Source organism: Coregonus lavaretus (genome assembly GCF_964263955.1).
Source record: "Coregonus lavaretus genome assembly, chromosome: 3".
NCBI classification, from domain to species: Eukaryota; Metazoa; Chordata; class Actinopteri; order Salmoniformes; family Salmonidae; genus Coregonus; species Coregonus lavaretus.
The window spans coordinates 68,457,030-68,484,733 of NC_139990.1; the positions used below are offsets into that span (position 1 = coordinate 68,457,030).

Consider the following 27,704-nt stretch of genomic DNA (forward strand, 5'->3'; position numbering starts at 1 on the left):
TGAAGTTTGCAGTTGTGTAAACATTTTTATTTTTACTCTTTAGTGTGTGTATTTGACTGTATTTATGCTTGGGATATCGCTCTTCAACAGTAAAAGTTCAAAAATCTCTGTAGGACTTCTTTAACAGTATTGCACGTTCATGTAGCCTACTTTAGGCCAGATAATAGCCTAACCACCACTCAATCAACATTATGGACTAAATATTTAAATCCTGTTGCTGCATGATTCTTGCTGTGACAATATAGGTCAAATTAAAATCCTACATCTGTAAACATGTTTAACAGGAAACCATTCAATGAAGTAAAACATAATTAGCAGTAGAGGGTGAGAATTTTCACATAATGATAGCTGTCCATTCATAGAATAGCTTACATTGGGAGATTGCAGATAACGAGTATACTTGACTAAACCTGAACAACTCTGCAATGGTGTTCATGAAATGGACATTGCTGCAGCAAATAGTAAATACATCACATTACTCTCTCAAGGTATTGAAAATGTGTCTTGGAGACTGCCTGGAGGGAGTACACACACACGCACAATTACGTCACATTGTTTCTTTCCCATACAATGTGTGACAGCTACTTTACAGCTGAAAATATGTGGTCATGTACTTTTTTCACCCTTGCCTACTGTCTCTCTCTTTCGATTAGAAACCTGTCCCACCTGTTCTATCTCTCTCCTTCTCTTACTCTCTCGCTTGCTCTATGTGACTCATCCTCCACCTGGCTGGTGGCTTGTCATGACTAGCCGAAGTAGATGTTAATGTTTGACTAGAGGGAAGGAGGGCCCTGGCTAGCCATATATAGCTTTGCTTCTTGAGCTATACTCACTTTCTTTCAGTTCTCCTTCTGTAGCATGAGGTGTCTGTCTGTCCTCTGAAGAGGAATTACCTTAAAGTCTAGAAGAGAGAGTAACGCTTTCTAAGACGTCATGGGTAAGTGCATTGTAACTGTGTTGTCTATTCAGCAGTGTCTACAAGGGTTTGGGGAATGTTTACAATGTCTGTCAATGAATCAGTTATATTCAGGGTAATTGACAAGAACTATAGTGTAGAAAACATGGTCATTTTGTAATCCCAAATAATAGTTGGGATTGGAGGTGATTTTGGTATACCAGATATGTAGGCCAGTTCATGTTTGTAGATTATACACCCTCTTTGTCAGAAAACAGACAACAGAGATAATGATCTTGCTTCTTTATTATTCAGAAAGCAAAGGGGTAGTAGGTCTCTGGGTCTCCACTATACTATATGAGTATTTGGTGTTGGAGGGTTTCTTCATAGCTAACATTGACATAAATGCCTAAAGCCAGGTAAGCAGGTTAGCACTAGTACTAGCAGTGGGTAAGGTACATTTTTCATTATTTTCTTACTTGCAGGTTGTAGGCTATGGGTGTGTGTGGTACATCATGTTTTAATTTATATTCCTTGCCTAAAAACTACTTGAACAGAAACCTTTTCACTATGCCAGGGCAAATTCCAAACTGTAATTTTTGGAATCCATTTTGCTGCCCCAGTACTGTACTGTAACCTTGGTTTACATACGTGTTGTTCAAACACAAATATGCTACAGGAGAGTGGTTTGGTTTACGAAGGCCTTGGTGTTTATTCAGATAAAGTAAAGCTGAAATCTTTAAACAACATAAGCTTTTTTTGCCTATGATTTACTGTATGTTCCAAATACAATAATCTTGATGTCACATTGTTGCCCATTGCAACTATACTACTCTCCTCCGGCCTTGCATGATACATACCATATAGCCTGTTGAAACAAGCATTGCCTTCCTAGATGTTGGGGCACATTACCTGTCTAATGATTCCAAATAACTGCAGTTACTCAATCAATATCTTTAGATATTTTAGAAAAAAGAAAGCCAAACTTGCAATTCCATTAGCCTTCTCACACTATGCAGCCAAGCTGAGTCAAACAAGCTGGTTATATACCCACCATAGTTGCCAAAACCATGCTAGAGAGAACAATGTGAAAAACAATATCTATGCCAGCACACTACAGTTTGGATCATCACAATAGTGTGAAAAGGGTCCACGTTATCTCTCTTCCCCTCCCCATGTCTTTGAGGAACCAGACTATGGTGTTAACCTTCTGGATGTTGGGCCACATTCTTTGTTAATTTACTCGAAATAACTGCAGTTCCTCAAGCAATATTGTTAGATCTGTTTGAAAAGAGAATCAAACTTGCAACACCATCTTCACCCTCCTCCCCCATTTGCGTGTCTCAGAGGTGCTGGTGCTGATAGACTTTGAGGGCACGATGGGAGATGAGATGACGGTGCAGGTGGGAGACGTGGTGAAGAGCGTCACCAAGGCCAGCGAGGAGGGCTGGCTGGAGGGGGAACTGAGGGGCAAGAGGGGCATCTTCCCCGCTAACTTTGTCAAGGTACAGTATGTCCATCAAGAGTTTGCCTTCATGCCTTCAGTCCATGGACAAGGATTAATACCATCTCAATTCAGTCAACGAAGGAAGTCAAATTCAATTCTATTCTGTCAAGGAACTGAAATTCCATTATTTCAGTTTACTTGATTTTAAATCGATTTGACCCCAACTCTGATCAGCCTATTGTTTGTGCATGTTTCATGTGCAATCCATTGTATAATACTTGACTCATTAGCTTTTTCCTTGTATGTGTTTGTATCTTTTATTTCCCACACAGGAGGTGCCAGTGTATTTGATAGGTGACAGCAAGCGGGAACCAAGAAGCCTACGGAAATGTATGTGTCATTCTCCAATGTCTTTAAACCTCCACTACCATAACACTCTGCTTGTTGTGTTGCCCATAACTTGAACCGTAACAAAAACTGTATCCAGATATGTTTCCCAGTCTGTCAAACATGAACCCTGTTTTGTACTGAAATATGGAAGTGTTTGGGTTTGTGCTCATCGAGATACACACACTTGTCAGCAAGACAGGCTGAAACATGTAATTAAAGGCCTTGTGTTGATGTACAGCCTTGCTTGCTAGCACCAAGCTTAATTATAATGTACAAAGAAGGAACAGATACAAACCACACAGTCTACTGTTATAGCACAGTCCCTTTCAGGGGTTCAATTAGTTACAACACGAAGAAGCTTGAATTCTTCTACTCATGCTCTGAATTTCTCTACTGAATTTCTATTCATCATTAGTTTTAACTATTCTTTTACAATAATAAGAGCAGTTTTGACTAATTATGTGGCTGGTACAATGCTTTGCTCATGCAGCGAGGATAATTCAACATACAAGGAAGTGTGAGGTGGCCTTTGCCTACAGTCCCTTGAATGAGGACGAGCTGGAGCTGGTTGTCGGGGAGACCATTGCGATCCTCAGAGAGGTAAAGTGCTGCTTTTATCATTACTGACACTCTAGATTATCAATAGATGGAAAACACTTGCAAACATACTAGAGAAGGATTCTCAAACAAATATCCCACGAGACAATTTAATGCAGCCCTAGACCCAAATTAGCTTGAGACCACTGCTATAGAGTATCAGTGTAAATTAGTTGTAGGTTGTTGGATAGAACATTAGCTGCTCTATTTAGAAGGATATGTTTATGTTTTTACTTCATAATTGGAGTGTCATATCATATTTACTTTCTTTGTATCTTATCTCTAATGGCAAATTCATGAGCATGAGGGAACAACCACAAATCATTTATCTTGTTTGCCTAGCTAGATATGATACTAAAATGTCGCCCCTCCAAAAGCTCAGAAAACCAAACAATAGTCGCACAGACATTTCCAGCAATGCATATTCATTGTGTGATATTTCCCCCAAATGATGCTGATAAATCATGTTTCTCACACACATTCCAACATCACTTTGAGGTGTGTACAGATGTAGGATCTTAATATGAGCCAGTTTGCTACAGCAGGAAAATAATCCTGCTGCAGTAACAGGAAATTATAGTTATTATGTGGATCACAGGAGGTTGGTGGCACCTTAATTGGGGAGCACGTTCCAGCCATTTTTATGATCCATCCTCCCCTCATACAGCCTCCACTGATGTGGATTCTAATTAATGGACATTTCATAAGGGAAATTACAAACTTCAGAATCCTTTTTAAACCTCAAATAGACTCAGAGTTTTACATTTCCTGCGTTGCAGGAAAGGTCTCTGTCACGATCGTCAAAAGGAGTGGACCAATGCGCAGCGTGGAATGCGAACATCTTTTATTATATTATTCACCACACAAACAAAAACAACAAAACGATACGTGAAGTCCTTGGGTACATACACAAACCAACACGGAAAAAGATACCACACCACACAAATGCCAAACGACTACCTAAGTATGGTTCCCAATCAGAGACAACAAGCAACAGCTGATTCACGTTGCCTCTGATTGAGAACCACCCCGGCCAACATAGAAACACATCAACTAGATCCTGAAAATAGAAACACAAAACATAGACTCTACACACCCTGGCTCAACATAACAGAGTCCCCAGAGCCAGGGCGTGACAGTCTCCTGCAACAGGGTGATCAAATTAAGACCTACATCTGTAGACATTATGCTGACCAAACCTGTTTTGAGAATTCCTATGCATGTGGTTGATTGGTGAAACATGCTCTGTTACACTGTGCTATTCTTATATATCTGTTTATCTTTCTTTTTACTTCTCTCTCTTTTACTTCTCTCTTTTAACACCTGACAGATTGAAGATGGGTGGTGGATGGGAATGAAAAGTGGTAAAGTGGGAGCGTTTCCGTCAAACTTCACCAAAGAGATATTTGTCTCTCGAAAAGGTGGGATTGGCACATTTTTCACATGGCCTTTTTTTTGCACAGCAGATTTACTGTACATGTTCTGAGCGTGGACTTGTAGACTTTAATCTACTAAAATCAATATATCTTTATTCAGATGTCAAGCATAACGAGAGCAAAACCAGACCCAAACTCTCAGATACAATGTTCAGTAAAGAGGTATGGAATGCAAGATAAATCAAAATACAAAAAATATGGGATTCTTTTCTCCTGAAAACATACAGTAGGTGTGATATGCCATTGATTAATGTAATACATTTGTGTTTTTGTTAAGACAAAGCTACCTCAGAGGACGAGTGTGCGGAACAAAACAAAAAATGGTAAGTTTCTATAGTTCTTATTCCTACTTTATGTAGGTCGTATAAATGAGTGGAATGCATTTTGAAAAACATCATACAATTGTACAATAAGGGCCTCCGAGTGGCGCAGCAGTCTAAGGCACTGTGGTGCTTGAGGCGTCACTACAGATCTGGGTTCGATCCCGGGCTGTGTCGCAGTCGGCCGCGACTGGGAGATGCATGAGGCGACGCACAATTGGCCCAGCGTCGTCCGGGTTAGGGGAGGGTTTGGTCGGCCGGGATGTCCTTGTCCCACCGCGCTCTAGCGACTCCTGTGGCGGGCCGGGTGCATGCACACTGACGCGGTCACCAGTTGTATGGTGTTTCCTCTGACACATTGGTGCGGCTGGCTTCCAGGTTAAACGAGCAGTGTGTCAAGAAGCAGTGCGGCTTGGCAGGGTCGTGTTTTGGAGGACGCATGGCTCTCGACCTTCGCCTCTCCCGAGTCCGTATGGGAGTTGCAGCAATGGGACAAAACTGTAACTACCAATTGGTGAGAAAAAGGGGTAAAACGTTAAAAAAATAATTTAAAAAAGGATAAGATAAGGTTCATCCTTGTACCCCTCAACAAATAAATCCTCCTTGTGGGAGAGACTTTTTGAAACATTGAATGAAACTGCAAAGCAATGTCTCCACTGAATATAGACATGTTCTGATGTACTACAACAACAGTGAGACCTTTTTGTTCTGCGTGTGACAAGCGTTCTATTTTTGGACCAAACTGCTACTAAGGCGAATGTCCACAAAGAACAGATAGCCACGTCATTGGCATATGACAGTCAGTAATTCCTGCAGTTTACCCAACAGGCTATGTGGGTGTGGGCCCACAGAAACTCTTACAGTAACCCTGGCTTGATGCCACAGTTTAATGTGGAAAGAGATCAATGGTTCACACAGGTTAATCTCAATGCTTCACAGTTCACACCCTTCTCAGAAAAAGATAAGAACGTATGGACTGATATTCTTCCTTGTCGATTGGTCAGTTATGATGAGGTATCGTGATAAATTACTGTCAGCGTCTGTTACAACATCATCTTACAACCAACCTATTCCAGCCATGCATTGCTTAGGTTCTCTTTATAACGTTCCCCTCTCTTTTATGTCTACTCAGTGAACGAATGTTGTCAAGTCATGTTCGACTACGCAGCCTTGACCGAGGACGAGTTGAATCTAAAAAAGGGAGACATTGTTACAATCATCACCAAGGTTTGGGTCTTTATCCTAATGTTGTCATCCATGTTCCCCAATACAGTATACCTTCATGACTTTTGGGGACAAAATCAATAATATTCTGCTCCATCTTTGGACTAGAATAAAATGGGTTATACAATTTCATCCCTCACTATTAGATAGCATTTCTGTACTGGAATATGTTTTCTTCTCTTCAACCAGACAAACCTGTTATGTGACTTGTGAAAATATGTGCCACAATACACTAGACAACACAGCATGCACAATTACATAAGTAGTGAAACCATCCAAAAATCAGATGGTATAAATTATATTCCAAATTACAGTGGTGTAAAGTAACTACATTAAGTAAAAATACTTTGAAGTACTACTTAAGCAGTTTTTGGGGATATCTGTACTTTACTTTACTTTATATTTTTGACAACTTTTACTTTTACTCCACTACATTCCTAAAGAAAATATGTACTTTTTACTACCATGCATTTTCCCTGACACCCAAAAGTACTCATTACATTTTGAATGCTTAGGTAGGACAACAATGTGGTCCAATTCACACTCTGATCTGGCAGACTCACTAAACACAAATACTTTGTTTGTAAATTATGTCTGAGTGTTGGAATGTGCCCCTAGCTGTAAAAACAACAACATGAGAATCGTGCCATCTGGTTTGCTTAAAATAAGGAATTTGATGTCTAGCATTTACTTTGACTTTTACTCAAATATGACAATTGACTACTTTTTCCACCACTTTACTTAAGTATATTTAAAACCAGATACTTTCAGACTTTTACTCATGTAGTATTTTACCGGGTTACTTGAGTAATTTCTATTTACTTTTACTCAAGTATGACAATTGAGTACTTTTTCCGTCACTGCCAAATTATAAGTGGAAAAGAGAGGTTTATGATAACTTTGAAGATCAAATAATAGTGTCCACAGTTGGCAATGACCATGCTTCCCCTGACCCTCTGTTAAGCTCTCAGACAATTTTTTGAACTATGTGTAGTTCTTTGAGTTGCTCTTTGCACAATCTCTTCTTCTGAAGGAAACGGAGGACGAGGGCTGGTGGGAGGGAGAGCTGAATGGACGCAGAGGTTTTTTCCCCGACAACTTCGTCATGGTGATACCGATGACGAACACTCTCCAAGTGAGTTGGAGCAGGGAATGAGGGAAACATTCCCAGGAATAGTCTCACTGTAGCCCTGTGAATGGGAATTTCCCCTCACACATTCCAGGGGGGTTGAGCCATTATATTACATTGACCTAAGCAACTATGACACCAACGATACATCAACCAGTAATAAACATTTGCTATTTATTAGACCGCAACAGGTCAAGAAATGAAAGCCCTTTATCTACAAATTCTCAGTCAAGTCTTTCTTATATAACTAACTTATAAAGGTTTCTGACTCAAAGATCTCTTCAACAGATGCAGTTTAGGAGTCACTGACTAAAATGTCAGTCTGTGGAAAGAGTGTGTTAGTTAAATTTTATTCATTTTATATTTCGAAAAAATATTATATATATATATATATATATACAAGACAATACGAATGGCCGCTCCCATCAGTGGGCGCTCTAATCAGTGGGTGTGTGTTAGTTTTAGATGTGTGTGTTGCTGCTAAAAGGTAGTAAAGAGAGACCGAGCCGACCTGATGTGTTTTCCGTTCCTTTTCCTCCAGTCTGGGAGCACCAGTCAACTACCGGAGCGCCGTGGCACGGACAGACACGCAGGTAAAGACAGCAACTTCCTGTTTTAACAGAGAGACCAGTGCAGCAGGATATACTGTAACACCAGTTAGTCCATGACACCAATATGACAGTACAGAATGTATTGTGATTTAGATGCTGATGATGGAGGTTATGAGGTTTAACAGAATAACTGGTGCAATAAAATATACTGTGACACCCATAGAGATCCTATTAAATTATAGAATTAGTATTAGTGTATTAGTATTCTAATTCCTAATTCTATGGTGACACCAATCTGTGACACACCAATATGAACACCAATATGACAGCACAGATTGTTTTGGGATTTAGAGATGCTAATGAGGGCTGAATAAGAGGTTTCTCACACAAGGAAATGGTTACGGCTGCTACTGTTTTCATCTGCTGTGGTGTTTGTTTAGTCTGGCACAGTGTTCATGTTTTAGGGTGTTTGAGGTTGTTGTTTTAGCAGCTGAATATGAGATTTTGTGTGGTCCAAATGGCTTCCTGAATATTTCAAAATCAAGATCTTTGCATTTTACAGATTATTTTCTTGTAGATGGACAACAAACATTAACATACAGTTGAAGTCGGAGGTTTACATACACTTACTGTAGGTTGGAGTCATTAAAACTAGTTTTTCAACCACTCCACAAATTTCTTGTTAACAAACTATACATTTTGGCAAGTCGGTTAGGACATCTACTTTGACACAAGTAATTTTTCAAATAATTGTTTCACTGTATCACAATTCCAGTGGGTCAGAAGTTTACATGCACTAAGTTGACTGTGCCTTTAAACAGCTTGGAAAATTCCAGAAAATGATGTCATGGCTTTAGAAGCTTCTGATAGGATAATTGACATCATTTGAGTCAATTGGAGGTGTACCTGTGGATGTATTTCAAGGCCTACCTTCAAACTCAGTGCCTCTTTGCATGACATCATGGGAAAATCAAAAGAAATCAGCCAACACCTCAGAAGAAAAATTGTAGACCTCCACAAGTCTGGTTCATCGTTGGGAGCAATTTCCAAACGCCTGAAGATACCACGCACATCTGTACAAACAATAGTATGCAAGTATAAACACCATGGGACCACGCAGCCATCATACCGCTCAGGAAGGAGATGCGTTCTGTCTCCTAGAGATGAACGTACTTTGGTGCAAAAAGTGCAAATCAACCCCAGAACAACAGCAAAGGACCTTGTGAAGATGCTGGAGGAAACAGGTACAAAAGCATCTTTATCCACAGTAAAACGAGTCCTATATCGACATAACCTGAAAGGCCGCTCAGCAAGGAAGAAGCCACTGCTCCAAAATGCCATAAAAAAGCCAGACTACGGTTTGCAACTGCACATGGAGACAAATACATTTTGGAGAAATGTCTTCTGGTCTGATGAAACAAAAATAGAATTGTTTGGCCATAATGACCATCGTTATGTTTGGAAGAAAAAGGGGTCAGCTTGCAAGCTGAAGAACACCATCCCAACCGTGAAGCACGGGGGTGGCAGCATCATGCTGTGGGGGTGTCACGATCGTCAGGGAGAGACCAATGCGCAGCGTTGAAGGTGAACATATTTAATATATAGATGATCACACGACCAAAACAACAGACGATAACGTGATGTCTACAGTTTAACACAAACCAAATAAGAACAAGAAACCACAAACACAAAGTGAAAGACAGACAGTTAAATATGGCTCCCAATCAGAGACAACCAGCTGACACTCGTTGCCTCTGATTGGGAGTCACTCAGGCCAACATAGAAATACAACATATAGACTATCCACACCCTGGCTCAACATATAGAGTCCCAGAGCCAGGGTGTGACAGTACCCCCCCTAAAGGCGCGGACTGCGACCGCGCCTAAACGTACACAAACCAGGGGAGGGCTGGGTGGGCATTCCTCCTCGGAGGCGGATCCAGTTCCGGGCTTGACCACCACCCTTCCACCATCCCCCCGTGGCGCCCCTGGTCCGGTCTGGCCCCGCTGGCTGGAGCTGGACCGGACATCGTTGAAGCGGACCGCTTAGGCTCCGTTGTGGAGCAGCTGACCGGTACCTTACCAGGCACCGGTGACCCAGGCACGGGTTGTGCGGGACTGACAACGCGCACCCCTGGCTTGGTGCGTGGAGTAGGAACGGGCCGGACCGGGCTGACGATGCGCACCCCTGGCTTGGTGCGTGGAGTAGGAACGGGCCGGACCGGGCTGACGATGCGCACCCCTGGCTTGGTGCGTGGAGTAGGAACGGACCGGACCGGGCTGACGATGCGCACCCCTGGCTTGGTGCGTGGAGTAGGAACGGGCCGGACCGGGCTGACGATGCGCACCCCTGGCTTGGTGCGTGGAGTAGGAACGGGCCGGACCGGGCTGACGATGCGCACCCCTGACTTGGTGCGGGGAGCAGGAACAGACCGGACCGTACTGGGGACACACACACCACTGGCCCTACACCGGGATCTGGAACGGGCCGGACCGGACTGGCAACACACGCCAGTACCTCTCGCCGTGCCTCTACATCCTCCATCCCCTCTTCGACCAGTGGCCCCCGTAACCTGGCGGCCTCCTCTGGCAACCCGCTGGGCCGCTCTATCGCGGCCTCCTGCTGGTCCGACGTCGTGAGCCCCCCCCTAAAAAAATTCTGGGAGTCTCTCTTCCCCGTGGGCCAGGCCTCGATAATTCTCGCCCAACTCTCGCTCTTCTGCTTCCAATCTCCGCCATTCAGCTCCTCATTCGGCTTGACCCAGTCGAAGCTCTGCCTCCACTGTTGCCAAGTCCACCCACTCTGCTCCTCACTAGGCTGCTTGGTCCAGTTCTGGGGGTTTCTTCTGTCACGATCGTCAGGGAGAGACCAATGCGCAGCGTTGAAGGTGAACATATTTAATATATAGATGATCACACGACCAAAACAACAGACGATAACGTGATGTCTACGGTTTAACACAAACCAAATAAGAACAAGAAACCACAAAGTGAAAGACAGACAGTTAAATATGGCTCCCAATCAGAGACAACCAGCTGACACTCGTTGCCTCTGATTGGGAGTCACTCAGGCCAACATAGAAATACAACATATAGACTATCCACACCCTGGCTCAACATATAGAGTCCCAGAGCCAGGGTGTGACAGGGGGTGCTTTGCTGCAGGAGGGACTGGTGCACTTCACAAAATAGATGACATAATGAGGAAGGAAAATGATGTAAGTGTATGTAAACTTCCGACTTCAACTGTACATATATGGATGAGCGATGTCAGAGCAGCATGGACTAAGATACAGTAGAATAGTATAGAATACAGTATATACATATGAGAGCAAGATATGTAAACATTATTAAAGTGGCTAGTGTTCCATTTCTTAAAGTGGCCAGTGATTTCTAGTCTGTCTAAAGGCAGCAGCCTCCAATGTGCAAGTGATGGCTGTTTAACAGTCTGATGGCCTTGAGATAGAAGCTGTTTTTCAGTCTCTCTGTCCCAGCTTTGATGCACCTGTACTGACCTCGCCTTCTGGATGATAGCGGGGTGAACAGGCAGTGGCTCGGGTGGTTGATGTCCTTTATGATCTTTTTGGCCTTCTTATGACATTGGGTGCTGTAGGTGTCCTGGAGGACGGGTAGTTTGTCCCCGGTAATGCGTTGTGCAGACTACACCACCCTCTGGAGAGCCTTGCGGTTGCGGGCAGTGCAGTTGCAGTACCAGGCGGTGATACAGCCCAACAGGATGCTCTCAATTGTGCACCTGTAAAAGTTGGTGAGGATTTTAGGTGCCAAGCCAAATTTCTTCAGCCTCCTGAGGTTGAAGAGGCTCTGTTGTGCCTTCTTCACCACACTGTCTGTGTGGGTGGTCCATTTCAGTTTGTCAGTGATGTGTACGCCAAGGAACTTGAAGCTTTCCATCTTTTCCACTGCAGTCCCGTCGACGTGGATAAAGGGGTGCGCCCTTTGCTGTTTCCTGAAGTCCAAGATCATCTCCTTTGTTTTGTTGATGTTGAGTGAGAGGTTATTTTCCTGGCACCACACTCCCAGAGCGCTCACCTCCTCCCTGTAGACTGTCTCGTCATTGTTGGTAATCAAGCCTACTATTGTTGTGTCGTCTGAGTTGGAGGCGTGCTTGGCCACGCAGTCATGGGTGAACAGGGAGTACAGGAGTGGGCTGAGCACGCACCCTTGTGGGTCAGCGAGCCTGGGGGCGGCTCGTCAGGAAGTCCAGGACCCAGTTGCACAGGGCAGGGTTCAGACCCAGGGCCTCGAGCTTAATGATGAGCTTGGAGGGTACTATGGTGTTGAATGCTGAGCTATAGTCAATGAACAGCATTCTTACATAGGTATTCCTCTTGTCCAGATGGGATAGGGTAGTGTGAAAAGTGATGGCGATTGCATCGTCTGTGGATCTGTTGGGGCGGTAAGCAAATTGAAGTGGGTCTAGGGTGGCAGGTAAGGTAGAGGTGATATGATCCTTGACTAATCTCTCAAAGCACTTCATGATGAAAGAGGTGAGTGCTACGGGGCGATAGTCGTTTAGTTCAGTTACCTTTGCTTTCTTGGGTACAGGAACAAATGTGGCCATTGTCGACAAGTTAATTTATTGTATTTCAAAAATGATATTGAATTGTGTTTGGTTGTCAACTCCTGGATAGTTCCATCTGTGCCACTGACTTCTGACTTTAATTCCAGTTTGTCTACAAATTAATAATTGATGTTATATTCACATCTCTATCTCAACCAAACATCTCAATAAAAAAATAGGACTAAATCAAATCAAACTTTAAATGCACTAAAGTTTGATTTGATTTTGTCCTATACTTTAACTTAGATTTATGGGTTGAGATGGAGACGTGAATCCAACATATCAGACAAACTGGAATTAAAGTCAAACTGAGTCAGTCACACAGATGGAACAATCCAAGCAAAGAATCTCCTTCAAATGTTAATATTTGGTTGCATTTTCAACCAAACACAATTCAATATCACTAAATATCATTACATTTGAAATAAACCAAAGCTTGAAACCTTAGGCCTATTGTAAACAACAATAGCTGTTGATGACTTTGCAAATGCTATAGGCCTAAATAGCATCATTGATGATATATGAGTGATAAAGTACGGTCACATTTAATTTGTTCTGTTAAACCTAGCCTTTTGAAATACTTTGATAGCAACAGTGAATCTATTTAGTTTCTAAGTGGAGAATACTCAACAATCGTTCTCACGATAGCACATTGGTAATAGTCAGCAATGAATCTCATAGCTAAGCAGGGCTTGGTTAAGACCCTGGATGGGAGACCAAAGGGCAGCTGTAGATAAATTCTCCAGTAGGAGGTGCTGTCTAGCCTATTTTTTTCTTCTGATAGTGGATATTATGTTGAAGATCTGACATTGTTTTAAAGACACAAATTCAACATATTTTACAAAGGTTTGTCCATGTTGAAATTTGGTGACGACATAATCCTGTGGTTGTAATTTCACCCTCAAAACAACAGTTTACGAGGATGACTTTTTTCAAATCCAATGTAGATTCCATGTCACAATACGCTGACAAATTACATTGATACAACGCTGATTCAACCAGTTTGTGCCCAGTGGGGAGGGATAGACGGCATGTAACAGATGTTTTGCCTGAAACAGTAACGAGGATATGGGAGTTCGATCTTGAGACTGTTAGCACCACACATAGCAGGATGTGGTTCGCGGGCAGGTTTTATCTAAGGGCACCAGATCTTGTCTCAAACACACACTTCTGCTGATGGTACAACTTCTGTTTAAGACACTAACTGTTAGTTAGCTGTTAGGCCGGATGTTTCTTCTCAGCTTTAAATAATAAAGCCTTTCTAATTGAATACGAAGGGTACACAACATTAAGATGCAATATTTCAATCACTGATAAATAAAATATCAATGATAAAATCAGTGCACAAATACTGAAAGAACGTTTGTTATTGCTACATGACCCCTTTGATTGACATTTTGAGGCACTCGCTCTCGCTGAGAAATAACAAACTTTCAAATCTTGTTGTTTGAGTTTGAGTTCAAACATTAAGAGGCCTAACAGTCATTTGGAGATAATATCATCCCAATTCCAAACAATCTTTGCACTTGAATCCCTCCACCCCACCCCATCGCTCCCACTACTCCATTGGCATCTACTGTCACTGGGGGGTTGCAACTACGTCACAGGAAGTTATAGACCATGATGGAGAGGGAGATGTAATACAGTAGGTCACATGACCTGGCTGAGATACCTTGGAGGAAGCCAGGGGGTGGGGGACCGTAGAGAGCTCTGTCTGTCACAGTGGCTTTTCAGAAGCTGCCCAAGCAGCAACTCTGCAACAACTTCACATTGGTGGAAAGGCTTGTTCAGGGAGTTTTACATGTGTTTTGAACTGAGAAGGTAGGCTCTATTCTCATTAATTCACTATTGGTACTCTTAGTCTGTGGAATTCATCATCACCAGTCTTTTTGGTGGTTTATTGTCTTACGTGTCAGCATGACACTCATCATGTTCTTCCTCTGTATCTTGAGAGATGTGCTAAAAGCTATAATGCAGATCCATGTTTTTATTGACTTGGCTGTATTGTGGTCAGTTCCCTTAACTGCACTCTAGTTGATAATTTCTTGTTTTTAATAAACACTATAATTGCTCGGTTAACTCTTAATGGTAATTGAGAGGCAGAACATTGTGCTTTGTCGAAAGACACTCTCATAAGTCTATTATACATAGCTGTTCACACTTGAGGGATCTCCTTTGTGATAAATACATTATTTCCACCCCAAGCCAAGGCCTTCTCAAGGGAGACCCTTGGGAACAGTAACTACAGTATGTTGGATTCTGTAGGATTCTATTGGACACAACTTTGACCTAGCCTGCTCCTATGACATACAGAATCTTGGCTTCCCATGCCACTATACTGGTTGGAATTTAATCAAACTCAAATGGAAGAAAATTAACAACGTTTCTGCGCTACATGAATATTAATTTGCATTTTAATGAAATTATGCTAAAACAAATGTGCTGAGAATTATTAACCCTGGAGTTCTGGGTCTTGATGCTGTTGTACCCTCACCGTTATCATAGTGAAGAGAACAATACACCAGTAGCAAGATAGATACCTGTGGCCGTGTATAATATGGTGTGTATTTTGTGCTCTAATGATCTTCTAGTCAAGGCAGAGGGTTCAGCGATGGAGATGAGCAGCCCTGCAAAAGCAAAAGGTAAGATACAGTATGTTGATACCGTTCAGTCAAAGTACAGTTTTACTGTATCTGTAGTCTCATATAACCAGATGTTGTATTACATTATACTTAAAAATACAGAGGAGATTATGCTTTACAATTGTACCAAGGTGTGTGTTGTTAATAATTACGAGTGAGTACAGTTTGCTTACTAGCAATGCTTAAATGTGCACATGTGCGTACAGATGAGAAACCAGAGAGTAAAGACCTGAGAAGCAACCCCCCAACCAAAGTCAAGCTCCCTGCTCCAAGTAGACCTGTACTACCACCTCCAGTGAAGGACAAGCCTCACAAGTTTGGTTGTGGCAAGTGAGTGATTCTAAAATATCTATTTTTTTCTCAGTCAACATCAAACATTTAGGTAGAGTATGGAGGTATAGCAGTTCCAACATGAATGCAATCTTAATCCAATGTTGACACTAATATCACTCCATAGTATGAAGTATGAACGTTAATAGTGAGACTTGTAAATTAAGGATTGCTTCAGGAAGCATTGCTTTCAGACTTTGTTACTGATCAGAATGGACAAATAGGGCACTCGGAAGCCTTGGTAGTTATATAATTGCAAACGCCACTAATAAGAAAAGCTAAAGGTCTCTGTCAAGACAGGAACTGTTTCTTCTCTTTAAACTGGCAAGGAAGGAGAGTGTGGAGGAGAGTTTTGGTTGGTGCCTAGGCTACTATAGCACATAGTCTTCATGTCTTAATGCTGAATGCCAGGATTCTCAAACCTTGATCGGTGCACTGGAAACTCTGGGATGAGTCAGTGTGGGCCTAAACAGACGAGAGCAGCCCATTTCCTGTTTCCTGAACACACATGCGCACACACACACACACACACACACACGACTGTGAAAACAAAAAGGCAGTCTTTACCAAGGGGCAACTGACGAAGAAAAAGTAATCCGGACTGTTCTTTCCAAGTAAACTGTCACATGTTGGAGGCAAAGCAATAAAAGTGTGGCCTTGGCTAAAAGCATATTGCTTATTTGTAAAATGTACTTGATATTAAATCATTATACTTGCAAAGGTCAAACAAGTTTGTATATTTTATTTAAAGCTTTGGCGTCTTTTTGTTCTAGTGAGGGTGTGGACGTTGAAAGGAGAAGTCTTAATGCTTGGCTAAACATAAACTCACTGAGGTTTCAATATGCAGTGCATCAACACCTGCCTCTAATTGCCTGCAAGAGGAAACAGGATACCACTTTTTCCACACTGAACCACAGCCATTTTCATCAACTGAAAATCTCAACTGTAGAAAATGAAGCATATCTTTGTTTTCTCTCTCTACATCACAGCAATTTGGGTCAAGTTAACCTTATGAATCAAGTGTAGGCCTGAAAGAATGAATGTTTAATTTCTCAGAAAATAAATGCCTATCTATTTTCTCCCATTAGAGCCAATGGCGATCTCCCTCCCCTTTCACCCAAATGTACAGAGGAGAGCAACTCGGACCAGTTTGACGGAGTGGAGGTGTCCCCTGAGAAACTGAGTCACCCCACAGCCAACAGAGCCAAACCCCCACAGAGACGACCACCATCAGCCCTCGTCACCGGTCCACAGGTATGGTGACAATATACCATACTGTATTATTATGAATATTATTATGGTACAGACTGCACCTCTGTACAGTGTACATATTAGGACATACAAGGAACAGAAGCATTCCGCTACACCCACTATAACATTTGCTAAATATGTGTATGCGACCAATACAATTGTATTTGATTTGATTTAGGACAGATCGCATATTAGGAAAGAGTCACACATCCATGGATGCTGTCAGTCACTATGAGTTGATGTTGTTGTCGTATGTGTGTCCTAACATGACCACCACACATAGTTATGTTTCCTCTGAAACCACAGGGTTAATCATGTAATTAACCACAATGTGGCTTAATCACATGACACATGACACATCACATGACAGAAGACCCACATCCCCTTGGTTATCATAGCGATGATGATACAATCCCTGATTTGCCTATTGTCATGACGCCACCAGTCCATATCTGCCCAGAGGTGCACACTGTACTCCACATTCCCTCCGAAACCACAGGGGTGCAGTGTGGCCCAACACTCATCATGCAGTGACATTATGAACCCACAACCCCAGGTTAACATAGAGATGATGATACATTCTCTGGTTAGTCTGATGTCATTTTCTAATGTCACGCCACAAGAACATATCTGCCTAGAGGAATCACTGTCATCACAGTCATAGGGGCATATCAGTGGAGAATAGTGGCCCTTGTTAGATGACATTCCTCCAGAGTTTCCCTGAAGACTATTAGTTTGTATGACGTGGCCCATCTGGCTCACTAAGTCTTAACTCACCCGCCCATAGAGAGAGATGGCCTGTTCATAAGTGGCTTGACAAGTTACATGCCATGAAGGGTTAGTGAGGCCGTGATGTGAGGAATGACTCTTAAAGAGGAATCGTCATTAAGGTCATGGTTGTTGTTCTAACCCTAGGCTCTGAGTGGCAGGGACCAGACAGAAGCAGAAAAATCGCCTAAACTGCTGAAGGTTTGCAAAATTGACTTTGATTCCATGTATATGAACACTATCTATCATGACTCAGGATATGACCCAGATGCAGACACAGAAGGCGGATGGTTCAGTTCTCAGATAATTTATTCTAACACGGGGAGCAGGCAAAGGGCAGGTCGAGGACAGGCAGAGGTTTATAACCAGATCAGAGTCCGACAGGTACAGGACGGCAGGCAGGCTCAGGGTCAGGGCAGGCAGAATGGTCAATAAAACATGGCAGCGTCAATCAGGGACAGAACAGCAGGCGGGCTCGGGGTCAGGGCAGGCAGAATGGTCAGAACCAGGAGGACTAGAAAAACAAAAACTAGAGCGACTGGAAAATGGGAAAACACGCTGGTTAGACTTGGCAAGACAAGACGAACTGGCAACAGAAAAACAGAAAATGCATGTATAAATACACAGGGGATGATGGGGAAAATGGGAGACACCTGGTGGGGGGTGGAGACAAGCACAAGACAGGTGAAACAGATCAGGGTGTGATACTATCGTCATGTTAGGCCTTGTTGGCAAGTATAGAGAACACAAAATTAACATAGCGTCAATGTATCTCTCTCAAAGTATCAATTAGCCACAAAATAACAACTGACTTTAAATAAGCTGAGATTGAATAGATTTAATTCAAAGTGCTTGAATCCTGGACCTGTCAATCCTTGACAATCAAACTGAGAGATACCTTGTCTAAACATTGCAGGTTGCAGAACCTGCCACCTCACCACCATCCAAGCCTGAGCATCCTCCCAAGAATCTGATACCCTCCAGGCTAGCGCTTCCCAAGGCTGTAGTGGAGGCCAGGGAAGCCCAGGAGGAGAAGCCTTGTCTGGACAGCCTACACGCTGAGGTCAGGGAGCTGAAGATGGCTCTGGAGCTGCTGCAAAACAGACATGAGTAAGTAGTATTAACCCGTTTGTTCAGTTGTTCAAACAAGCTATTTTCAACTATTTTGATAATAGGCATAATCTACCGCACACCCAAAAATGATTAGTGAAGGTGCTGGAGGCAAAATGCAAAACTGGAAAGACAGGAAAAAGTCTCTGCACACTTCCAGTCAGATCTCTCCTAGTCTGGTTAAACCAGACTGAATGCTGGGCTCACCATTGTTGAAACAATTCAGTATGGGTTAACCAGGCTACATTTCTCCTGCCAAAAATGTAAACCATTCCTTAATTTTCTGACTCTTCTTTGACCTCTTAGTGCATTTATTGATATATTTTCTGTTCTTTCCTTCTAGACGAGACATACAGGAACTGAAAGAGGAACTGAGAGATGAAAGAAACAAACGTGGGGAGCTGCAGGTATGTGGAATATTTACAGTGAGCTCCAAAAGTATTGGGACAGTGACCCTTTTTTTGTTGTTTTGGCTCTGTACTCCAGCACTTTGAATTTGAAATGATACCATGACTATGAGGTTAAAGTGCAGTAGAAATATCGCACAAATATCATACCCCCAAGACATTCTAACCTCCCGTGTTATTGTAATAGTGAGAGGTTAGCATGTCTTGTTTGGAGCATACAGTGGAACATACAACACAATGTTTGGAGCATAATACAAGCTTTTGATTTAACTGAATATTAACACAATGTTTCCCCTATGCAGGAGGAGGTACATGGTCTTAGGACTAAACATTCATCCTAACTGACACCATGACCGGTCTAAGTAAGGCTCTGCTATGTCATTCCCTTGAACACAAACTTGAAATGAAATAAAAAATGTTCCTGATATTGGAGTGCAAGAGGGGATGGAAAGGATAGGTGTCTGCTTCCTCTGCAGACATACCAGATGAGGCCACATTAGGGGCTGGAATCAATCCGTATCTCTGAATTATTGTGGAAGGTCTGCTTTATAGCTCGATTAAAAATGTAAAGGCAATGTTTGCATTCACGGTAAACGCTGCATAAGCCGGCTCAATCGAATATTACCTTTAAAGGGATACTTTGGGATTTAGGCAATTAAGTCTTTTATCTACTTCTTCAGAGTCAGATGAACCCATGGATACCATTTGTATGTCTCTGCGTGCAGTTTGAAGGAATTTGCTAACTAGCGTTAGCCCAATTTCTAACTAGTGTTAGTGCAATGACTGGAAGTCTATGGTAACTGCTAGCATGCTAGTAGATACCATAGACTTCCAGTCATTGCCCTAACTCTAGTTAGCATTGGCTGCCAACACTACCTCTAACCTTGAGTTAATCTGACTCTGGGGAAATAGATAAAGGGCTTCATTGCCAAAATCCCGAAGTATACCTTTTACATTTTAAGATCTGCGATACTTTCGCGATAACGATTGAATCCAGCCCTAGATTGTAGTCAGCCATTTAGTTTGAGGACATTCTGGACTTGATTGGCAAGGGACCAAGTGAATCGACCAAAATGCTTTGTATATATCGACCAAAGTACTTTGTAACCGGGATTCAATTCAACATGGGTTATAGCGCAGTGCACAAAGGACTTTTCCCCAATGCATTGAATCCCTGCCTTTGGATAGAAAATAAGTTTTATTTTATATTGATATTGTATATTTCATTGACAGAACACAACTGAATGTGGGCCATGTTCCTCAGTGCTTATTTTCCTGTAAAAGCATATTTCTTATTTTTATGAGCATGTTTGGGAATGTTTTGAAGCATAGTGTTTGCGGAACATGAGTCAACTGAACAAACTACTTGTATCTTTTGTGCAAACTGCCATTGTATATAAGAGTAACTATTTTGTGTCTTTTTTTAAATATAAAATATTACCTGTCCAAAATACTATTTTGTGTTTCCTTTGTGCCATGTTTTATGGAAATACAGGCTTCCAGTGACTTGGCAAGCAATATTTTGCAACTATTCTGCAATGCTGCATGTATCCATTGGGAGGCACTTTTGTACTACTGTTGTGAATTCAGTGCTGCATTGTAAATGGCTTTCAGTCCACAAAAACATAACTATATTAGTTAATTCTGTACCCTTTTCTCATTTTTGGATGTGTCTTTTAGAATAGGTGCTAGGGGGTCACACTTGTGGTCAAAATGTTAACTTAGTCATACACAGGGTGAAGTGAAACTAATTAAAACCTTGAAAATACAAACGCACTGAAATTAAAGTGATCAGCCATTGAGGCATGTCGGTATTATACTTTTGCAGCTGGATAAAGTGGTTGCGTCAGTCACACCAGAACATTAACTTATAGCATACTGAAACTGAAAACAAGTTGACTTATCACAATGAACAAAAATGGAGGATAAAGGAAGAAAAACAAGGAGAGCTTTACTGTTGGATATTTGAGATTTGATGCTCAGTATTTGTTGTTATCATTTTAGGCCTTTGGCTTCTCTTGAGTGAGCCCTATAGATCTGTTCCCCCCCATCTCAGCATTGGCGACATGCTTCTAGCATGGCCCGGGAAGTCTGTGAGCTGGAAAGCGCATCTGGAACACATTAGAGAGCGTGGGCTTCTGAAACTGTCATGGGAACAAACTATTTTTAAAACGGCATTGAATACGGGTGATGGGGTGCATATTTCCTCTCAGGCTAAAACTGCTAGTGTAACATGAAAGAAACTAAAGTAAATAAATAGGGTTTGTTGGTACAGCAGTATTTCTTTCACATAAGGCCTATTGAAAGTGATACTTCATCCATGGACTGAAAATTGTATTTCAGATTAGATTTTTCATAAAACATATTTGATAGGTCATCATTCATAACTGTTACAGCACAGGCATTTCCATTAAACACATCAATTTTGCAACTTTTACTCCGGAATCATCCAAAGAGAAAATAGACAGCCTTTTCATTCATCCAGAACAATCTTTTTTAGAGGGAAAAAGTTACTGTAAAAGAGGAGGGATTTGAGAGAAGAGCAATGGTATCATCAGGAGGCACAGAGCCAGAAATACGATATGGAGGAGGGTCAAAGGTAAACTAAAATTAGCCTTTATAAAAAAAAAGGGTCTGAAACGGACAGAAGGAGAACAGTTTTCCTCTCTTCTGTGGAGAGGAAATTAGGGATGAGGAGAGGGCATGAGCTACATAGATCAGCTGGTTAACCTCCAGGAAATGACAACAAAGCCCTTTTTTAAATGTGTCATTGCGTAGATAAGGAGCCACAAGTCACAAACAGTACAGTTATCACTGATGACTGTCATATCATTCAAAAGACATGGGCCCTTTTTGAATGCCTTCATCAGTCATTCCTTCCTATCTTCCCTGACGTAATCACAGATCTGACTTGGTTGCATTGGTAAAACGAATAGGGTGGTAACCTTGCTTCCACTTATCCAATCACTTATAGATAGATCCGTGCTTACCTCCAGGAAATGAGGAAGGAAGGATGCATTTCTAAAGTCTTCAACCAGGGCCATGGAACTCTAGAGATGAATGGTTTGTGTCATTTTGATTTGATTCTCAATTGCAAATTTGCCCATTATGCTAGTCTATAGAATTGTCTGCGGTTCAGTGAACAATATGAAGGGGTTAACCAGTTACATTGGGGAGGAATAGAGCGTGTGTTGCTGCTGTAGCAGTAATTATTTTTGAAGTGGTGTTTTCCCAAATAAGTCACTGAACCACAAATTACAGTCTTGCCCCTTCTACAATGTTCAGATCCTCTCGGTGGGCGAGTCAGAACCTTTTCCCACACAGCGTTGGGGTTCTCTGTGTGGTCCATCCTAATTGGAGTTTCCTCATCTTAACTTTTTGGAAGTCCTCTTTGTCTCATTCATTGATTATTTTCATGTGTTATTCTTCAGTTGTTTAATTGGTATGAGTCAAACCCAACAAACAGTTAACGTTGCTACAACGTTAGGGACATTGATGGAGAAAACAATAAAGCTACGTCATGGGAACCTCTGTTAAACATTGTCATTTTAACATTCTGAAGACATCCCTGCTAACGTTCTGGGAAGAAGAAGGTAAGCAGAAATTGTTTGCTGTGAAGATCCTCTACTCTCAACTCAATTACTACTACTGAGACTAATAACATGTCAGATTTTTTTGTGCACTTTACTATGTCACACAAACTATAACTTATTCAGCTTAATGAAGCCTTCATAAGCACTACGTAGATGCTTCACAAATCATTTACAAGCAAATGTCACTATATAAGGGTGATGATATAACTGGTCTGCACATTTGGTACTTTGCGAATTGTGGCATGACCCTTTTGCCACGCTTTATATGGTATGACAGTCGATTATACATTATTTGTGAAGCATTTAAGGCCTTATTAAATTAAAACAAATACCTCATTGTCTTCGATGATCAACATTGGACCGTGAAAATTGTACTAAATAACATTCATATAAAGTGGGGGAAAAAAGTATTTAGTCAGCCACCAATTGTGCAAGTTCTCCCACTTAAAAAGATGAGAGAGGCCTGTAATTTTCATCATAGGTACACGTCAACTATGACAGACAAATTGAGATTCTTTTCTCCAGAAAATCACATTATAGGATTTTTTATGAATTTATTTGCAAATTATGGTGGAAAATAAGTATTTGGTCACCTACAAACAAGCAAGATTTCTGGCTCTCACAGACCTGTAACTTCTTCTTTAAGAGGCTCCTCTGTCCTCCACTCGTTACCTGTATTAATGGCACCTGTTTGAACTTGTTATCAGTATAAAAGACACCTGTCCACAACCTCAAACAGTCACACTCCAAACTCCACTATGGCCAAGACCAAAGAGCTGTCAAAGGACACCAGAAACAAAATTGTAGACCTGCACCAGGCTGGGAAGACTGAATCTGCAATAGGTAAGCAGCTTGGTTTGAAGAAATCAACTGTGGGAGCAATTATTAGGAAATGGAAGACATACAAGACCACTGATAATCTCCCTCGATCTGGGGCTCCACGCAAGATCTCACCCCGTGGGGTCAAAATGATCACAAGAACGGTGAGCAAAAATCCCAGAACCACACGGGGGGACCTAGTGAATGACCTGCAGAGAGCTGGGACCAAAGTAACAAAGCCTACCATCAGTACCACACTACGCCGCCAGGGACTCAAATCCTGCAGTGCCAGACGTGTCCCCCTGCTTAAGCCAGTACATGTCCAGGCCCGTCTGAAGTTTGCTAGAGTGCATTTGGATGATCCAGAAGAGGATTGGGAGAATGTCATATGGTCAGATGAAACCAAAATATAACTTTTTGGTAAAAACTCAACTCGTCGTGTTTGGAGGACAAAGAATGCTGAGTTGCATCCAAAGAACACCATACCTACTGTGAAGCATGGGGGTGGAAACATCATGCTTTGGGGCTGTTTTTCTGCAAAGGGACCAGGACGACTGATCCGTGTAAAGGAAAGAATGAATGGGGCCATGTATCGTGAGATTTTGAGTGAAAACCTCCTTCCATCAGCAAGGGCATTGAAGATGAAACGTGGCTGGGTCTTTCAGCATGACAATGATCCCAAACACACCGCCCGGCAACGAAGGAGTGGCTTCGTAAGAAGCATTTCAAGATCCTGGAGAGGCCTAGCCAGTCTCCAGATCTCAACCCCATAGAAAATCTTTGGAGGGAGTTGAAAGTCTGTGTTGCCCAGCGACAGCCCCAAAACATCACTGCTCTAGAGGAGATCTGCATGGAGGAATGGGCCAAAATACCAGCAACAGTGTGTGAAAACCTTGTGAAGACTTACAGAAAACAATTGACCTGTGTCATTGCCAACAAAGAGTATATAACAAAGTATTGAGAAACTTTTGTTATTGACCAAATACTTATTTTCCACCATAATTTGCAAATAAATTCATAAAAAATCCTACAATGTGATTTTCTGGAAAGAAAATTCTAATTTTGTCTGTCATAGTTGACGTGTACCTATGATGAAAATTACAGGCCTCTCTAATTTTTTTAAGTGGGAGAACTTGCACAATTGGTGGCTGACTAAATAATTTTTTCCCCCACTGTATTTCCAGATTAATTGCCATACTATTTCCTCTAATTTAATGTTCTGTAATGTACTGACATACCCTCTCATTGAATTGTATATGCAGTAAACACTAGTCAACATCATTAAGCAAAAATGTTCTAGGAACATTGCAAATTCAATGGCAACAGTCCGCACAGTCTGACACCTGAAAGGCCATCACCACTACAACCATAAAACAATGCAATTCCTATTTGTTCTAAGATAAATCCCTTTCCTGCAGTCAAATGACCTAGTGGCCACATGGGTGGAATGTTATTAGTATTTTCATAATTTCATAATTAATAAACATTCCTTATTTTTAAACGCCGAAAATCCGGTGTTTCTATGTCAAACAGTTTTGCTATATTTCAGTCTTCTGTGATGTATTTAAAGTGTAATATTGGGATGCAAACTCAAAATTGAATACATTTCAACTCTATATCTGACATGGTACAGGTGTCTTCTTTTGTTTAAACCCATAACCATGTGTGTGATGTGTATGCTTTTGTTTCAAAGTAGATTTGTTTAAGACTAGCAAGAAACACTCTGTGTGACCCTGATTTAGCCCACTGCTGTAAAAGGTTGAGGCTTATGGGACTTACGAGCTGTCTATAGCAATCATAGTCCAAGCTTTAATTTATCAAGTCTATCTTAACCAGAGATGAAAAAATAGAACCTATGCATAATATGTTATGCGTAGTGTGAGAAACATTTAACGTTAGACCATACATCAAATAATAATTAAAGGAATATTACTAAGAAATATGAGAAGCACCGTTCTTCTTATCTGCCATTCCCCTGATGTGATGGGTTTATCTGAGGCCTTCTGTGTTTCTGCCTGGTACTGTAACAGTATTTTGGTGCAGTGAGGCAATGGCTGATAGCCAGATATTAGGGGAGAGTGGGGTAAGTTTAGCCATTCTTTACATTCAGCATCACTCCATCAAGGGAAATATAGTATTCCTTCTAACAAAGATATCTACATATATTTCAGGATGTCATGTATCCCTGGAAATAATCAGAATTGATGTAAACATTACAGTTTTGAAAACATAACTTGTCCAATAAAAGTGGTCTCTTGGCACAACTTGCCCCGGATATGGGGTAAATTGAGCCTCAGGACAGCCTAAGTTAAGCCACCTACAAATATCTGTACTGAATTCAATATTACCACTACCTTTTTAAAACTATGTCTATCTTCATTTCCCAAATACAATTCAACACAATCGCAATTTTAATAATTTGAAGCATCTTTTAACACAGGCTCAACGCCTAACAAACACATTGTACCTTAAAAAAAAAAGTTTAACATAGACCAGGTCCTGTTGTTACCTCATATCCCAGCTATAATACCTTGCATTATGCCTGGGAAGAAAACTTCAATTTGCTCAACTTGCCATTGGCTCAACCATTGGCTCAACTTACCCCAAGGCAAACACTTTGACAATATTAGCTCACACAGCTACAAGAATGCACTTTTATGTTAGGTTTAGGAGCTCATATTGAAGCTTATATAGACCCCAACTGATGTATAGAACAATCTTACAATTATCTACTTTGGTCATGAAACCTCTAACACAGTAAATTCATTTGAGTTGGTGAAAATAATTTTTGGGGATCTAACTTGCTTACCACTTTTTCCATGTGGTTTCTTCCTTCACAGACTCCATGAAATGATGACCTCTTCCAAATTATTAATTTTGTGTATGAATTCCTAGAAACAAGTATGGCTCAACTTACCCCTTTGGCTCAACTTACCCCACTCTCCCTTACTGTTCTGAGGGAATGTCCGGCCTGAAAAGTAGAAAAGGCGTTGTTAGTCGTATTACTATTAGTCTTTTTCTAAGAAATGTGTGTTCAATGGCTGCGTAATAAAGACTAGGGGCTCTTTTCAATCCGCATCGCGGAAGTTCAGCTTTACAGCGTGATTGAAATTTAAAGGCAACGTTCCCGCTTTACCAGAGACTACATTCATGATATTGCAACACTGCATATTTCGGCTAAATCGGAAACAACCTTTACATTTCTATCGCGGAATAGAGCCCTATCTGTGTAGAGGAGGGTTTACACCATGGTTGGGGTCAATTCAAATAAACTCAGTGAATTCAGGAAGTGATTTGAATTTAATATCCCAAAATGCCAAAACATTTGACATAAATAGCATCTCCTTTTCATTGAGAACTCATTGACAATAGATTCCCTTTTTCAATTATTTACATTTTATATTTTAGTCATTTAGCAGACATTCTTATCCAGAGCGACTTACAGTTAGTGAGTGCATACATTTTCATACTGGCTCCCCGTGGGAATCGAACCCACAACCCTTGAATTGGAATTTCAGTTTACTGGTATCAGCCACACTAAGATATCAAGTTGTTCTAAATAGATTACTCATTCAAATTATATAACTTTTCATTTTATTTATTCATACCATTGTCCTCGACAGGGATATCAACATGTCAGTTTTCACATCAGTACCATAGAGTCCGCTATAATGCTAGCTTGATCCATGGGCCTACAGCTTTTGGAAAACGGCTCACTAAGCGTGTCACTCTCCCCATACAGGTTACATGGAGGAGGGTAAGGCTCAGATCATGCCTCTGACCGACAAGATTAAGGAGCATGCTGAGAAGATCCAGGAACAGATGAAGCCCTTTGTCAGTGAAATTGAGAAGCAGGTCCACGTCCACCCCATGACTGACAACATCCAGGCCCAGTTCAGTCCTCTGGCTGACAACCTGCAGGCCCAGTTAATGGACCTGGTCGACAAGATGCAGGCCCAGTTGAAGCCTCTGGCTGATGACTTCCAGGCCCAGATGGAGCAGCTCTTCCAGACCGTGGTTGACCAGACCAAGGCTCTCCTCCCCCCAGTAAAGCTAACATAACATCCCCCTAGTTTGGTTTCACTTTTGGTTCAGCTCAGGCCATAGACGGGAAAAAACATTTCCCCTCTGTCTGTTTCACCTGTGTCATGTCCATCGAACTCCTTCTCTTGACATCGTCTTGAAATTATGCAGAAATTTCACCAGTAAAGGG

The 27,704-nt window shown here is 41.6% G+C and overlaps 2 protein-coding genes across 4 annotated transcripts; both read left to right on the forward strand.

Moving 5' to 3' along the window:
- The first annotated feature begins 716 nt into the window (after window positions 1-716).
- LOC311120869 (SH3 domain-containing kinase-binding protein 1-like) lies at window positions 717-27,318 on the forward strand. Of its 3 annotated transcripts, XM_084157902.1 has the most exons (18): window positions 758-937; window positions 2,243-2,400; window positions 2,675-2,732; window positions 3,223-3,332; window positions 4,660-4,750; window positions 4,866-4,927; window positions 5,043-5,088; window positions 6,218-6,312; window positions 7,343-7,444; window positions 7,980-8,031; window positions 15,163-15,213; window positions 15,420-15,543; window positions 16,632-16,797; window positions 17,710-17,763; window positions 18,479-18,672; window positions 19,016-19,079; window positions 19,382-19,441; window positions 27,234-27,318. In XM_084157902.1, exons 1-17 carry the CDS (start codon window positions 934-936, stop codon window positions 19,418-19,420), a joined length of 1,470 nt encoding a protein of 489 aa, XP_084014028.1. In that variant the 5' UTR covers window positions 758-933; the 3' UTR covers window positions 19,421-19,441; window positions 27,234-27,318. The 3 variants fall into 3 exon arrangements, with proteins under 3 accessions (XP_084014029.1, XP_084014028.1, XP_084014027.1); XM_084157901.1 differs by lacking the exon at window positions 27,234-27,318 and having other exon boundaries at window positions 19,382-20,533; XM_084157903.1 differs by lacking the exons at window positions 17,710-17,763; window positions 27,234-27,318 and having other exon boundaries at window positions 717-937; window positions 19,382-20,533.
- On the forward strand, window positions 27,192-27,650 carry LOC311120894 (uncharacterized protein). Its single transcript, XM_084157904.1, has one exon. The coding sequence runs from the start codon at window positions 27,239-27,241 to the stop codon at window positions 27,551-27,553; it is 315 nt and encodes a 104-aa protein (XP_084014030.1). The 5' UTR covers window positions 27,192-27,238; the 3' UTR covers window positions 27,554-27,650.
- Window positions 27,651-27,704: the final 54 nt, after the last annotated feature.